This window comes from Solea senegalensis, linkage group LG1, assembly GCF_019176455.1.
Source record: "Solea senegalensis isolate Sse05_10M linkage group LG1, IFAPA_SoseM_1, whole genome shotgun sequence".
NCBI classification, from domain to species: domain Eukaryota; kingdom Metazoa; phylum Chordata; class Actinopteri; order Pleuronectiformes; family Soleidae; genus Solea; species Solea senegalensis.
The window spans coordinates 7,870,603-7,886,760 of NC_058021.1; the positions used below are offsets into that span (position 1 = coordinate 7,870,603).

At 42.6% G+C, this 16,158-nt stretch overlaps 1 protein-coding gene across 2 annotated transcripts; it reads right to left on the reverse strand.

Annotated features, from left to right (window-relative positions):
- Positions 1-1,663: 1,663 nt before the first annotated feature.
- On the reverse strand, positions 1,664-15,822 carry LOC122770462 (BMP/retinoic acid-inducible neural-specific protein 3-like). Of its 2 annotated transcripts, XM_044027444.1 has the most exons (9): positions 14,979-15,822; positions 14,524-14,737; positions 14,096-14,357; positions 11,088-11,290; positions 9,477-9,694; positions 7,408-7,513; positions 6,682-6,918; positions 4,284-4,506; positions 1,664-2,954 (listed from the first exon to the last, which is right to left on the reverse strand). In XM_044027444.1, exons 3-9 carry the CDS (start codon positions 14,323-14,325, stop codon positions 1,820-1,822), a joined length of 2,352 nt encoding a protein of 783 aa, XP_043883379.1. In that variant the 5' UTR covers positions 14,326-14,357; positions 14,524-14,737; positions 14,979-15,822; the 3' UTR covers positions 1,664-1,819. The 2 variants fall into 2 exon arrangements, with proteins under 2 accessions (XP_043883379.1, XP_043883303.1); XM_044027368.1 differs by having other exon boundaries at positions 14,524-15,822.
- Positions 15,823-16,158: the final 336 nt, after the last annotated feature.

Genomic DNA, 16,158 nt, shown 5'->3' on the forward strand with positions numbered 1-16,158 from the left:
ACATGAATGTAGTTTGTGGAAGATGTTAAGATTTGGTGTAAAATCAAGGCCAAAGTATGCAGCATTTTCCCCCCCAAAAAAAGATTTGCCTCTGCAAAAGCACAATTCCCGCAAACCCCTTCCTTAATTGTTGCTAAGCTACTCTGTGCCACATAAACCCATGACACTCAATACCACTGCACGATTATTCATTTCATAGTCATTTAAATGACGGTACGGTGAGGTCAGTGGTATGCACAGCACCTCGCCATACAGTCAAAACTGCATCAATAACCTCTTCACATTCACTCTGAGCGATAACATCAGAGCAAATCGTGTCCGGCTTTAATCTGCCGAGGAACGTGTCTGATGAATCTCGATGAAGCTTGGTCTTTTGCTACTGCACTCTTTAGATTCTAGTCTAATCAAAGCTTTGCCATGCTGCTACCCTGCGGCTTCACTGGTGACAGCCCTTGGGGGATTAAAGCTGATTTCCCTTTAAGTCAGAGTCACTCTTGTGAGGGCTCAACTTGCTCTGGCGCTGGGAGAGAGTAGGATCCTTGTCCCTAAAATCTAGCCTACTGTTGTGTGATGCTAAGCATGTCCCTGCAGTTCCCCAGCTCATCTATCACAGTAAGTGTGAATGGCGGATGGGGACGACAGAGGAACAGAGGAAGGCTCCTCCCGACCCTCCCTTTTCTCACTATATACTTAGTAATCTCTGCCAAGGCTGTTCCCTCAACAGAGAATGGAGACCTTGTGTTCGGAGTCTCCAGATGGGCAAAAACAACACAACACACACCACTATGACTCTCCAGTGAGATCAACGAAAACATCTAAGATAAAGACTCGGGCAATTTTTCACAGTTTTAAGATGTAAATAGAAAATTTAACACTAACAATCCATTTGTTAGTCAAATTCACATTTTAACCACACACAAAAATAACTGAGGATCTTTCAAATATGCATCGTTCAACTTCCCGAAGATTAACTGTAAAAATAAGTTCTGATGTCTTGAGCAGGAGTGGACATCACACTGTTTCCTCTGTGCGATCGTGCCTCTGTCTGAGTGGCCAGTCCGCCTGTTGCATTCAAATGGCGTTGTTTACCACGTTAAGGAGATGAGTTTATTTGAACGCTCCCCGTCACATTCACGACCAGTTAACTGCAGCCTTTCTGAAAGCTCTGACGTCAGCATGTCCTCACATGACTTCCCATGTCATAATTAAGAGTTCCACTGTAACGCAGCAATAGACACAACGAGTATAAAGGTGCATGGCAGGGGACCAAAAGAAGTTCAAAGTCTCCAGCTGGAGGCAATCGTCCAGTTTTACTAACAGAGAAAGCCATTCTCCTCTGACTGTGTGTTCACCAGGGCTGAGCAATTGATCACTTTCCAATCGAAGTTGTAATTTGAAACAATGCAATAAAAAAATTGCAGAGACTGCAAGTGAATAGTACAGTTATTTGATTGTTCTTTGTTGTATACCAATTACAAATGCAGAGTACAAGGTGATATTTTGATGGTATTTCATGTGGTAATGCTCCATCTTGTTTTAAATCAATCATGTAGTAAATATGGGCACAGTTTTTTTGCCACTTGATTATTGCTTGTGTAGGAATATGTTGGCTGTTAAATCTTAATTTAAATAATAATAATAATAAAAAAAACTACACTAAAAGTTATGAAAACATCAAATTTAATTGCACATAGTGTACAGTATGTACAGCATAGCTTTCAATATCATTCTACACACTTGACACAAATGGATCCCACTGACAGAGGATACAGGTTTATCTGTGGCAAGGAAATTAGTAGAAAACATCAAACAGTGGCCATTAGCTACACAGTTTATTTGCCTCGTACTCCACGTAGTTTGGTTGTCTGACACTGAAAGCTTGCAGGGCAGTGAGTATCCTGGTCACATCGGCCGTGGACAGTTTGAGTCTATGACGGAGCAGACAGGCGAACAGGTCCATGTGTGAACCCCCCGGAGGCGAGAGGCGGTTCACCCTGTGGCGCAGCTCCACCAGCTGCAGCAGGGCCGAGTCCTGTGATCCCTGAGTGTACGGGTAGTCGATCTGCAGAATCAGGTCCTGGATTGCCTCCGGGTCAAAGTGCACACTGTATCCAAACAGCTGCATGCTGTTAATTTTCATGTAGCCGACGTTGCTGGATGGCTCCGTCTCTTCCAGGGGCTCATAGTACACCGTTGTGTTTTTGGTCCCTCCCGTCACCCCAACAGAGTCTCTCAAACGACTCCTCAGGTAGAAATGAACAGTCTCAAAAAAGCTCTTCCATCTGTTTCCAAGAGTTAACGTCCAATTAAAGCAGTCCAAAGGGATATCCAGCTTGGTCCGCTCCCAGTCTGGGTATCCGTGTTGGCCGATAGGCATGGTCCAGCTCTCCGAATGGCTCCCCCCGAAGGGGTTGACAAACAGAGACAGCGCTGGCTCCAGAGTGCTGTTCCGAGTGAGGCAAAACTGGAGAGAGATTCCAAGAAGAATATGAACACGATTGGACTTTACCCGGTTGCTCTTGAGGGTGAGCAACATTCTTTTTCTCCAGGACGGGTCAAACCATGTGTTGATGCGCACGTCATTGCTCACAAATACAGCATGCAAAGAAAGGCGTGGGTCTTGCTGCTGAAGCAGGTAGCGCAGCTCGAGATCCTGCAGATCTCTGTCACTCTCTAAGCCCAGGTAAGGGTCTGTGGGGTCGGGCACTGCGGGCCGGCAGACTCCCTGGGTCAGGGTGAAGCCGGGGTTACAGCTGGAGCATCGTGTCCGGTTCTCTGTGGAACAGGAGGCACAGCGGACACCTTCGCCCACAAAGCAGGGAATGATGCCCTGGCATGGAGGGTGGTTGTAGAGGCAGGAGCAGCTATAGCTTTCGTCACTGTAAATGCCAACCTGGTTGTTCTCACTGCAGTATAAAATTGAGAGGGCGTAGTTCAACCAGAAGTGCAGAGATCTGAAGGAGAAACAAGAGCTTTGTTTAACACCTCGGTTTATATTTCTTTTTTTTGGAGTCGTCTTTTGGAATTCTGTAATTCTGTAATTCAGCAATAATAATTCCGCCTACTTAAAATATTTGAGCTAAACTCTGACCCTGTTGCAATCATCTCTGATGCAGATGGGAGACACATTGACTCTAAAGTCTACACGCTTTCAGAATCAGAACAATCATTCTGACCTGCAGAAGACCCACACCAGATCGAAATGCAGTCCTCAATAATGTTTTTCTGGCCACATGCTCTACTTCCTTTTGGACTTTGTATTCTTCTGGCCTAGTACCGTCAAAGAAAACAGACAATGTGTGTATAATTCCACTTCCGTCAGACACGTCCTACCGAAACATACTCATACAGCTAGAGTCGGTCTGTCCGTCTCTTGTCAAAGTTACTGTGACGTTTGCCTGCATGTTCTCTGCCATTTTCCCATGAATCACTTACTAATTTCCAACTATTGTGCTTCAGTGGTGTATTGGGAATACTTCATGTGGTCATGTGCAGTGGGCCCAGGCTGGGTGTGTGCAGGCATACAGCTCCGTCAGAGACAGACATGTTTACCAGCAAATCATTTCGTGCCGTGCGAGTGAAATTGTTGGTTCTTGCAAACAAGTAACAAAAATATAGTAATAATGTGAAAATTAAAAATACATTTAAAAAAAAAAAAGCTAATGAATAAAATGAAATACTTGCATAGAAGCGGTACCATTACCGCTTCGGAAGTAAGTGTGAGTGTAAGTGCACTGCGGACTGAGAAAGCAGTGTCTGTAGACTGACTCGCACACTGATGGAATCTGTCATTTAGTTAATTTCCCTGCCAGAAATAATGATCAACATGGGGTGTTCATGAGAGAAATTGACAAGACTCCTGATAGGCTGCAGAAATAAAGCTTCCAGGTGGGAGTGCTGCTGAAACAGCAGCTGTAACAGTCAAATAAATACTGGAATAGATGGAAGCAAAGAGTATTAATGTTATGTCCACAGAGGCTTTAATCCCTGCATGTGAATTTTGGAGATGCACTTTAAGTCTGCAGATGGTTAAAAGTGACAGTTTGGCCAAACGTGATCCTGTTTGTTTCTGGAACAGAGACGTATGTTTGCTCCCGTCAGCACTTTTCACCTCACTCCAAATGTCTTTTTCCACAAGTGCCTTCTAATAACATTGTCTCACTCTGCTGCTTCTCCCAGTGCCAGCTGCATAAATCCTTCTCATAATTATGAGTTTTGGGGAGCACCTTGGGTGAACAGCCTGTAGTATAAATGTTTCTCCCTGTTGTTGGTTGGGTTGTTACCTTGGCCTCTGCAGGACTATTCTGGGCTGTTTCCGGCACCTCTTGCTGAGGCTGAAGAGCTTGTTATTGGTGCGGCGAGCTTTGGTGAAAAGCTGGTTGCTCCGAGTCTCCAGCTGCCTGTAGCGCTGGAGCAGCCTGGCATCTGTCCTCCACAAGTGTTCCACGGCAGATGTGTTTAGACCGTACTGGGTTGGCAGTTTCCCAACAAAGCGTTGGAATTCATCTGGTAGGGAATGAGAACATGAATAAGAAAAACTGACTCGGCAAACGGCACAAGAAGAGCAACGGGAACGAAAACACGTTTTGTACGTTTGACTTTCTTTCGAGGGAAGACTGCTGACCTCAACATATTCATCAGTGTGAATATGTTGTACAGTACGATATTCACCACCTTCAGAAACGACAAGTGACCATGGCTTAGTGGCAGAATGGCTTCATCCAGAATGGTTCCACTAGTCTATAGGCCGATGTGTCTGTGAGCAAGACTAGAAACCCCAAGTTGCTCTTGCTGATGTGCAGGCAGCGTGTGAATGGGCACGATGAATGGATGTGTGATCGAAAAGAAAGTAGATGCACTGCATTAATGTGTGTGAATGGAAAAACTGACGTGCACAGCATGTTTAAGTGGACTTCAAGACTTGCTTACAGACCACTTACTAGTCTGTAATTACAAATGAGTCGTGGTTTGATTGTGATGAAACTCCGGTTGGTAAATATGATAAGCTACTTACATATTTACCCAGTAACACATGGCATGAATATCAGAGTCAGAGTCTGATAAAAGTTGAGTGGATAACTTGTGATAACTTTATCCACTGGAGCTGAGGACACTGTTGCATTAAGAGTATGAAAAAGTGGAATCATGCTGGCCAGACTCCTTATACGCAAACTGTAAGTCTGGTCCAAAGTCAGCTGTTAACAGATTTTGCTGTTAGCATTTTTTTTAGCATATCGCTCTGTCCTATGTGAGTAACACTCAAAGCAATAATGCCATTTCTGCCTTCAATAATGTGAAAGTAAAGCCAGTTTCCATGAGAAACACGTGTGTAAAGATGCCAAGGGAAAACTTTTTTGACTTTGACACATTCACGTTTCACCTCCCAGTCATCCACACTGTCATGGCTGTCATGTGTCCAAACATGACAGCTGTACACTTCCTGTCACTAAAATTAAAATCCCAAAATAAACACAAACCTGAAGCACTAAGTATCAACACTGCTGCAGCCTGTGCCAAAGATGGGCGTCTGTGTTTATATTTTCTTTCCTACATCCAAAAAGAAAGATGCTATAATCTCACATATTTGCTGTGTACATGCCTGTTAAGACAGTTAATTCATGGCATAACATATTTCTAGTACAAAAACTACTAAAATCAACATTTTCTGCATATATTTTATCCAAGCAACAACAGTAAATGTTCCAACACCCTGTAGTCTTCTCATTTCTCTTTCAAAATCACAGGCAATAAACATAAACCGTACATAAAAACAAATGAATGCAGTCTTCTGGTTTCCTCTCTGAAGGCAACCTGCCAGCAACAGCAAATAATTGAATAGCTAGCATTTGAAGTCTTTGGGAAAATGAACGTACTTTCTATTTGATTTGCACACTTAAAACAATGGAAATATTTTTAATCTCCAACATTTAGCAAGGAAATGTCAAAAACCTCGTCATTTAACAGAGGAGTCTGGTGTGATTAGCGACAGCACTGCTGAAAGCCGGTGATCATGGAGGAAGCACTGAACTGATCTTTTTAATGAACGGATTCTAACAAGTCACAACAACTGCTTTACAAGTCATTAGTCACTCGTTTGTGTGTGTCGCGTTTAAAACAAAGTCACGGCAGTTTCATGCAGCCGTGCAGTGACGACTCCGCCCACGTTGAGGAGTTACTACATTAATGGAAAACCAACCAAACCGTGCTGATCCATGCCGGTACCATGTAGTGGAAAAGCGCCATTAGTAAAGAAGCCTAGTTTTTCTAAATTGTTGAACGGTGCCATTAAATCCACTTCTTGTTGGTTACTCACCGCACTTTTGTTGAAAGCAGAAAAGCAGATGTTATTAATAGAGCTGTGTGTTCTCATGCACTGTGGCCCTGAGCATCTCGAGAGCATCAGAAAACTCACTTCAAGTGACACAGTGACTGACAGGTCTCTTGGTTCCGAGTCAAGCAGCTGCCAGTGTTTGACATTTGAGATTTAGTTTAGAACATAAACAAGATATGCTGCTTTAGTTCATGGTTTTTCATTGTTCCCTCTCCTAAAGTAAAATATCACCCAAATCCTGCATGAAACAAAAACTACGAGAGATACTGTATTTCAAAAGCCAATGTTCTCTGGGTTTTGGAACACACATTTTCAAAGTCTCATTTTGGAGGGTCACTCGCTCAACTCACCAGATTCCTCAAACTCCTGGTTGCTTAGCATCCAGGAGTCTCTGATGTGCAGCAGGGTTTTCTGCAGCGTGTCCAGGTCAGAGTGAGGACAGTTGCACTGAGGGAAGTCCACGCTGCACTCACACCAGCAGTCGCTGTTCTGGCAAACAAATTGTCCTTCAGATTTACAGCCAATGTAGCTGAGAGCTGCCTGAATGAAGTGGCTTTGTAAATACTTGGGTAGGATGACCTGCAGTCCTGTGGAGCATGGAAAACAGGAACACTTATTTTTTTTTAATTGACATATTTGTGACCAATGTTCTAGAAAAACTTCACTCAAAGCACTTTAAAGCACTAACGAATGGAGGCGAGGGGCTGAATGCCAAAACTGGTCACAGAAATTGACAAGCAAATTGTTTTTGTTCAAGAAAGAAAAAATTGAAGTACAAGTTATGCTGCGCTAGTACAATTAAAAGTCACAATTTAACACTTTATATGCAGCTACTACTGTCTAAAAGCAGAGACTGGTCACCTGAGCTTGATATTTATAACACAGACATGTACGAGGTCTAATTGTCATTCAACTTTGCCAGAAAGTAAATGAGTGTATTTCAACTTGTACTGTTTTAGAGAGCAAAGACAGAAAATAAAATACATCTTGACCTGAAATCCACTGATCTTTAAATCTTGTGCTTGGTAGCAGCATCAGCAGCCAGCACATTAATAGGAGTCCAAAAAACATTTTACCTTGTAAATTAACTTTATTTTCTGGACTGTGAACCAGTACAGAGCTGACTGTGTCCAGATTGTCATAGTTGCTGCATCCGAGAGGCCCAGTTCTGGTTTCTGTCACCTGCAAGTATATAAAGTAGAAACACAGCGGAATATTAATAACTTGTCTCGTGATCGATCATTTGTGTGTGTGTGTGTGTGTCTTTGTGAGACTCAGCTTGGTTATGATTTGCGTTGAGAACAGACAGAGGATGATTTTAGTCAACGAAGACCATAAGCATTTGCGCCATTATGGCCAACACAGTTTGCACTCATTCACTTGTGTTATATATAAAAAACAGAGGGGGGGGGTTTAATTTGTCAAATAATCCTTGCATGCCATGATGTCAGGCGGACTCCATTAGAAAGCTTTATTCATTTTGACTGAAAAATAAGCTCTAATTTGGAAGACGAAAACAACTTATTTGATTTCTGAAAGTAATTTATCTTGATGTCAAGGCTCGGGATATTAAGCCACTGTGCATTTGCACAAATTTATGCTCAGAGTCCTTCGTCTTTCCAAGTGAAAGCCGGCACCATATGTGATTTTAATGAATGAGTGTGTCGCAGGTGCTGCTTTACATCCTACATAAAATAACACTGTAACCCCCGCCCCACACCACCCTCTTTCTCTTGCTTTTATCTTCAATCTGCCTGAGCCCCATGCACACCATGCTAAGTGGCAAATGAATGGAAATCAGTCTGGTTGAGAATGAATGGAATAATATATTTCATCCATCAAATTGATGGATAACCAGACGAATGGTTCAGTTTGGCGTGGAGAGGGGCGGGTTTGGGGGGACGGGACTTGTCTTCATCAGTGGCTACTAACCTCAGAATGTACACTTGCCCCTTGCACTGATTAATGCATACACTCTAATAGGCACTTCAGATGATAAAACGGATGATTGGTGTTTTAAACCAAAGAATACACGACTGCTGCTGCCGCACTGCTCTTTCAAGCTTGTTAGTGGGGACATGAAATTTTTAAAACCCCTTTATGTTGTAATGTTGTTTTGTTGCAGCAAAAAAAAAAAGCGCTCAGTTTGCCTCCGAGAGGTGGTTAGAAAAAGACATGTTTGATTATCTAGCTACAAAAACATTTATTTCACAGACTGATAGAAACCAAACGAGGGAAAAGAGAGAGAAGAGCGGGAGAGATAGATTTGTCTTGTTGTGCCACTGCAGCTGTAACACGGGAGCTTGTTGGAGTGCGGCCGTTTCTCGGAGCATTCTTTTTTTTTTCTTAATCCAACCTGATTAAATAAGTTCAGGAAATACATTCCTTAAGCAGGTATTACAGTGTGTGTTGGTGCAGGTTATCAACTTGGGCGTATATTTATTCATGAATTTAAAAAATGCTGTCGTTGGAAAGTAACATTTACATCATTTTGAACTTTAAGCATTTATTTACTATTTACGACAGAACGACCCTGATTGTGCTGCATTCTTTAGCAGTAGAAAAATCAGTTTATTGATGTAGAGCCAATAACACTGACAAGGCTCATTGTGCTTAATGCAAAAAATTTAATTTCTAACGTTTTAAGAAATGATTTTATTGCCTTTTCTGACAAGTTAAGCCTCTTCCATGTCCTTTGGTACTGGAATGATCTTTTCTCAAACTTGTGGCTATTATCCCTCTGAATTAGTACATACAGAGAGTTGCAAATGCCTCAATTAACTGATAAATGACGACGACGGAGTGCTGTCTCGTACTTTGTTTGTTTTATTTGTTGTTACTGTGGTTGTTTGGTTAGGTCTCAATTGTAAAAGAGATTTTAATCTCAAATATGTAACACTTCGAAATGAAGGACTTTTTTTATAATGCACATTTTGTGACTACAGCACTGTTCACTAATGGCAAAAGAAAATAGAAAAACATTTATAATTAAATATATGACGGAATGTATTTATTGACTGAGACCAAATGTTCGGTAACCTCAACTAACTCCATCCATGTCGATGTGTAAACGCTTGAAGTTGATAGCGAGGAAACTGTGATCATCTCCAGACTGCTGCTGCTGCAGTTACTGACGTCTACATACCCGTACGGCGGTGGATGCGATCTGTAGGTGGTGCAGCTTGCGCAGAGTGCTCTCTCTGTCAGTGAAGTAGGAAGCAGCCAGTTGGTGAAGGGCTTCCAGCGTCACTGTTCCTGTCGTGTTCGAGTTCCTGTTGCTGCTCTGGTTGCCCTCGGCCCCCGAGGACAAAGACTCCTGACTGAGCTGCTTCTTGTCCACAAATATGGTCAAGGACTCCTCCCCTGGTGCAGAGGATATGACAGCTTTATTAGCCCCAAGTACAGCAGCAATAATCACCTTTCATTAGTATCGTCTCTGATCAGATATACAAGCACAGCAGTGATTAAGTGCTAAAGGGGAAAGTGATGGTTGGGATGATTGGAGGAAAAGGCACATACATGACCTCTGCATCTATTGAAACTCACCAGGGACAACTTCTGGATCATTGATCGCGTTCCCTTAATTACTTTCATCATCTAAATTGCATTTGCTAAAAACTAAAAGCTTCGGGTCAGCACAGCTTCACTGCAAGACAAATGTATTGTACCCTTGGTTCTAACAATTAGACATCTAAAAAGCAGCCAAGTACAACATGTAGGAAAAAAGATTCATTAAGTCTTTTCACACATTGAACCAGTTGAATTATTTAGTGTAAAAAAAACACACACATGCCCATAACCTTGAAAACTAATGTTCTTTTTTGGATTAGGTGATGAAATCTCTGGGGAAACATTAACAGAGAATAAACACACATCACTCGTTACGTTTATATGACATTGTAAAAAATGGAATTACTGTGTTAGTCCAACTAAAAATTGACTTTAAAAAATACTAGTAAAATTTTACTAGTTTTAATTTCTCAAAGTTGGACCCAGATAATGCAATTGGCAGTGGATTAATGATGGAGGGGACTGTATACATTCAGTCCAACCCAAAGTGGACTGAGCAGTCTGCACATGCTCCATAGTTCCTTTCCACCGTGCCAGGAAATAGAGGAACCCAGTGAGCAAAGGAAATGACTCCATCTGTCTTTTCTATGATGGAATTTTAAAATGTTTAATGATTCTTTTATTCTTTTATTCGTCTTTCGGCTGCTCCCTCTCAAGGGGTCACCACAGTGGATTATCTGCATTTTTACTCTGGGTGCCCTTTCTGACAAATCCTCCTATCCAGGCTTGGGACTGGCACAAGGAGTTCACTAGATGTGGCTTCCCTGTGGCTGGGGTCAATTTGTCCAATTAACAATAAGCAACGACCTGGTGGGGACACGAGAATCTCGGCGGGGACTCAAATCGGCAAGCTGGTTTGAGTCCGCTTGGCTGTGGGCTGATGGTCTTTAGTTCTTTAGCTGCTGAGAGTCAGACAACATGTTAACATGTTTGTTTTTGGTCTGTTGGCCAGGGAATGTAATAAAAGATACCCAAACATCCAAATAATCCAAACATGTAAGGAGGGTTACCGTCCATCACTGACTGTGGCTTCAAATCTTAGTTATTTTTCTTCTCGCTGTTCTTTTATGCTGATTTTGAAATATTATAACAGTTGGGTGAAGCATGTGCTGGCAAAAAAAAAGAGAATCAGATTACAAGCTGTCTGAATTAGGTTTGCTTTGAGGCTCAGCGTCATCTTCTGTACCTCCCAGAGTGGCAGAAAGGAGGAGGTGGGTGCCATATTTCTTGATTAGACTCTCCGTAATCGCCTGGAGGGTTGGCCGCCGCCCCAGCTGCCGGATGGTGTGCATGAAGTCAGGGTCGAGGAGCAGAGCCAAACCACTGCTGCCACCAAAACTGTTCCGCTTCTCCACTGCCAGGCTGTTGACCTTCCATCGACCAAACTCCCTAGCAACACACACACACGAACAATGACTGTTAATAAATGACGTATATTTTATCTACCTGGGGAGTATGAGACCAGTGTGGGTCAGGTTGTTGTTGTTGGACAAGTTTTTGCTTAAAAAATACACGACTTCTGCTCTGGATACACTTGTTGTCCACACTACTCAAAGTTTGAAAATGCTGCTGTTTTCAACGGCTGGGTCTTATTGTCTACAACACAACTATCAGTTTATCAGCTGTGCACAAAAACCTTCACTCGTGGATATGCTGCTTTTTCAAACGAGCTCTTCTGCATCTTTTTCCATGTAACGTGGAAATCGCAGAAGCTCCCTCTCTGGGTTACACAAGCTCCTGATTTGAGACTCGTCATTTTTGCCCACTGAGCTTGTCACAGCTTTAAATAGCTATCCCAAAAGCAGAACTTATTGCAATGCAACACTGAGAGTCCCACGGCTACAGACAGGTCCACAGCCTAAATCAAACCCCAGATCATCACTTATAATTGTTTGTTATCTTGTGCACTTTTGACACAAGTCTTAACTCCTCTAGATATCCACAACAGAAGCTCTCTGTGTCTTTTCCCTCCCTCCATAGATCAGCTGATATCCACCTCTCCTCTACAGTGCTGCTCTGTGCACTTCCCTCAACTAGTGGGAGGCAATCAAATCACTGCCACGAGAACAACGATCGACACAGAAATAATTGGAGAACCAAACCAGCGCAGAGTGTGTCATTACAGCCAATCATCATAACGAGGGGACAGCCTCAGTGTCTGTCCCTGGTGGACAGATGGGAGCTGTGGATCCAGCCTGGGGTTTAGCTTTCGGCTATTCCATCACAAAGCACTTATTGCAAACAGGGAGAGGGTTTTCTGTTTGGAGAAAGTACTCGTCTAAACATGTAGGGTTACTGTTATGTCGTGCGAGCGGCAACTTTGATCAGATAAAGTGCTGGAGAGGAAAGAAAAGCGAAAAGCTGCAGCGATTATGAACAAATAAGACGTCTGAATCACACGCTGCTGCATGACTGATGTAGTTATAGCTCCTGTGGAGGTCAATGGGGCAGAAAAGCTATTTAAGTCCCCAGGCTATTTAAGAGCACAAAGAAAATTATGAGGCATCTGCACACGTGGAGACATACATGACAATAATAAATGCTTTCATTAGGTGGGCAGCAACTCGAAAAATCGATCAATGTGAATAAATGAACGTCAAGTGACTTAAACATCACTCCAGCAGCATCTGTATTTTACTGCGCTGGTAAAAGAGGAGGTTTGAGTGAACTGATGAAGAAATCACAAGAAGCAAATACTGATCCACAACTCCCAATATTTGCTTCTCAGCAGTAGAGACATTTTTTCGCCCTGGGGTTTAAAATGTGTGATACATTTAAATGGAAACCATGTGACTATTTCAATCTTATTCTCTATCGATCAAAACAGAAGCAGGGAAGAAAATCTTAAATTCTTAATCCATAATTGTTTTGAATTAAAATTGTGAGCAGGTAGAGGACAGGTTGCATCTACTGCTTTAAAGTGGTTATCTGTGTTTGAACAGGTGTTATTTTAACAATAATTGAATAGATTTTGGAAAATAATGGCTGGTCAGGTGGACTATAGGTACATTTATGTGGCGGGTGATTTCTTTTTTCAATGCAGGTGTCACTCAGGGAAAAACACCACACACTAGTGGATTTCTGCATGGACCAACTGATTTATAGATGCAAGCCATAAAGTATTTTTTTTCACTTTGTTAGACCCTTGGCAAAGTTCAGCACAGAAAGAAACATAATCCTACAAGCCCAAGGCATCGATAAACCACAGAAGGCTGCGGGGACAGCAAATCATATCTCCAGACATAATCAGACACTTGCACATCCATATAGTTTATTTCACACTCATTTACATGAGTGAAAAGAACGCTGCAGCCTTCACCTCACACTTGCAGCAAAGAAGGGAAAACAACACACAATGCCTTATGAGGGATATTTAGACAGATGCTTCGACAGATCAGTGCAGCTCAAAAACACTGGAGAGCAATACTGCAAGGATGTAACTGTCCACACTGTCCTCAGGTGAACTCCAGCTGCTGGGGCCATGTGATGCAGCAGCAACAACAGAATTATGAAAAAGCAAAACCTATATTAGAGTGATAGATAAGTTGCTGGTTTGCTCATCGGCTTGGTGTTTTACCTGAGAGGGCGATGCGGAGGTTTTCATTCCAAACACTACAGCATCTGCTTCCCATGATTAGTTCCTCTCACAAAGTGCTCATCAGTGAAATTGATCAGGTAAGCATGTGCATGTGTGAAATGAAAACCTGCAAACACCCACAGATAGGGCTGGGCAATAATTACATTAGAATATTGTACTGTATATCATGATGGGATTTTCTTCAGTAGAAATACAATTAAGTTTCACTAACATATGTATATATATGTATATATATATATATATATATATATATATATATATATATATATATATATGTATGTGTGTGTGTGTGTGTGTGTGTGTGTGTTTTACCTCTTTTGTATAACATTACTAACGTCAATAATTATCAATAGTGACTCATTCAAAAATGTGTGTTACTGTGATAACACTTTTGTCCATATCGTCCAGCCCTTGTACCAGAGACTCCTGTGAAACATAATACACAAATGAGCTCTAATGACCTCATATTATGCGCAAACATTTTCAATATTTAGTATTCTTTTTTTTTTTAGTCTTGGAAATCACCCACAGCCCAAACCTGAAAGTCACGAGAAACATAATAATCATATACGCATGACATTTATGACATGACTCACCTGTAGATCTTGTATCTGGTGCTGAATCCATGCTGGTATCTCTCCGCAGCCTCCGTGAACTCCTGAGATTGGTGGAATGGCCCTTTATCCGACAGCAGCCAGTCCAGGGAGCCCGGGGCTGCGGCTGCGGGTCCAGAGATCCAGCAGCAGCAGCAGCACAGCCACAGGCAGAGAGCGGCCCCCTCCCATAGCAGAGACAGCCGCTTATGACTGATCCTCTGACAGCTCATGCTGCACCCAGAGACTCCTCATCCTCTCCAGACTGAGGACATGACACGCCACAGAAGACACACACAGTAGTTAAAGGCTGCACGGATATATAGGCTGTAAAAGTGCAGAGTTTATATTATAATTATTGTTATTATTATTATTTTTAAATAAATCATTCTCGTTGCATGAAATGAGAGTCCAGACCAAAGTGCACTCACCCAATTCTGCGATGGGGACCAAGCGGTGCGAGAACAACTAAACTCTTCCGATGTTGCGAGACCTGCCACTGAAAAAAGATCTCATGTTTCGCGATACGACTAAATCCATCATCGAGAGCTTTCTTTAAGGCGCTGCTCCAACTTCAAGTCCGCCGTCCGCAACTTTGTTTCGGGTGAAGATCATCCAGCAGCATCCGCGCCAGATCCGTGCGCTCTGCGGTGACAAGTTGCAGCAGCGAATTCGGCGCAAATACAAAGAGGGGGTTGTTTGTTAGTGTGTTTCACAACAGTTTGCATCCGTAATGTTGCATCACTGCCTTCTTTTTGCTATTTTCTTCTCCACCTGTCTGTCCTTCCCGGGGCGCGTGTCCGTGCGCGCGCGTGCAGAGCTATATCCAGAGGTTAAACGCAAAATGTGGATTTCTCCATTCCGTTTGACATTCCTTTCAACTCACCGCGTGCTCCTTGAAGTGGCTGTTTAAGAAATGACATCAATGTGGTTGAACGGTGGCTGTTAGTGTCCCCTCTCTCTGCTGAGTGAGCTGGTGGATGAATGAACGAGCGCGTGCTGCATCACAGTATTTCCAAGTGAGAAAGCAGGAGGGCGAGCAAGTGCACCCTGATGAGGATGAGGGTAATGTGTACCCTACAGTGAATTCTGCTGTGCATCAAGGATGTTGATCATTCACCATTATTTCTACATAATTCATCCTCATTATCACAGTGTATCTCTCTCTCCCTCTGTCAAAGTGCCACGTTAAAAGTGTTAAAAGGAGCTTGATAAAAGGCTAATTATCCCCTAGTGTTTCCCCCTTTTCCCATTTGTTGTCCTGTGCCACAGCCTCAAAAGCAAATAGCTCGCCACGACTAAATGACCGTTATGGCATCCACTCTGCTGGATACATTGATGTGATTCAACTCCTCCTGTGCACAAATGCAAACATACTAAATTATGCAAAAGCAATATTTGACCAGTAAACTTTGAACACTCAGCATTTCAGTGATGGGTGGGGACACAGGTGTGGGAGCAGATGTCGATTTGAGTCTCCCCCGCCGTCCTAACTCAGAGCAACATCACAACAGCTCGGCACATTAAGACAAAAGCTGGATGATGATGCAACGGAGGAAAGTTCGCTGCTATATATGAGCCTTCAAATGCACAATGAAGAACAAACCAGGCTGTGTGTTTGAGTCCAACTACAGTATTTGAACCTGCAACCATCATCAGCTGTCAGTCACATTGGTGACAACCCATATACATTGTTTACAAAACTGGCATCATGTTCTATAGGAGAAGACTGAAACTAGTGATTGAGACCATTAAAAGGTAGGATGCTAAATCATTTTCTGGAGCATTTTTTTTACTGTGTTGCTTAAAATCTTCTTCACAACCAGATAGTAACCAATTAATGAATGCATTGTCACAAAAATGAAAAATGTCAGTCGCCTGTGGAACGGACAGGCCTGTAAAAACACCATCCAATCATATTGAACGGCCTGAACAAATTAATTGAATCAATCAAACTGCCATCTGCCCCTTCCTCCCACCTGGATGTGAATCTGTGTTCTTTGCACGTTCCTGTGCTCTGGAGACGTAGCTTTGGAGGGAAGACTGAAGAAAGAGGCTTGGATCCA

Bases quoted from the DNA above. Each gene is read 5' to 3' on its own strand.
- LOC122770462 (XM_044027444.1), bottom strand. From the start codon at position 14,325: ATGAGCTGTCAGAGGATCAGTCATAAGCGGCTGTCTCTGCTATGGGAG. The intron at 11,291-14,095 runs GTGAGTCATGTC...GTGTGTTGCTAG, and splicing joins ACCAGATACAAGATCTACAG to GGAGTTTGGTCGATGGAAGG. The intron at 9,695-11,087 runs GTACAGAAGATG...CCTCTGCACCAG, and splicing joins CCTTTCTGCCACTCTGGGAG to GGGAGGAGTCCTTGACCATA.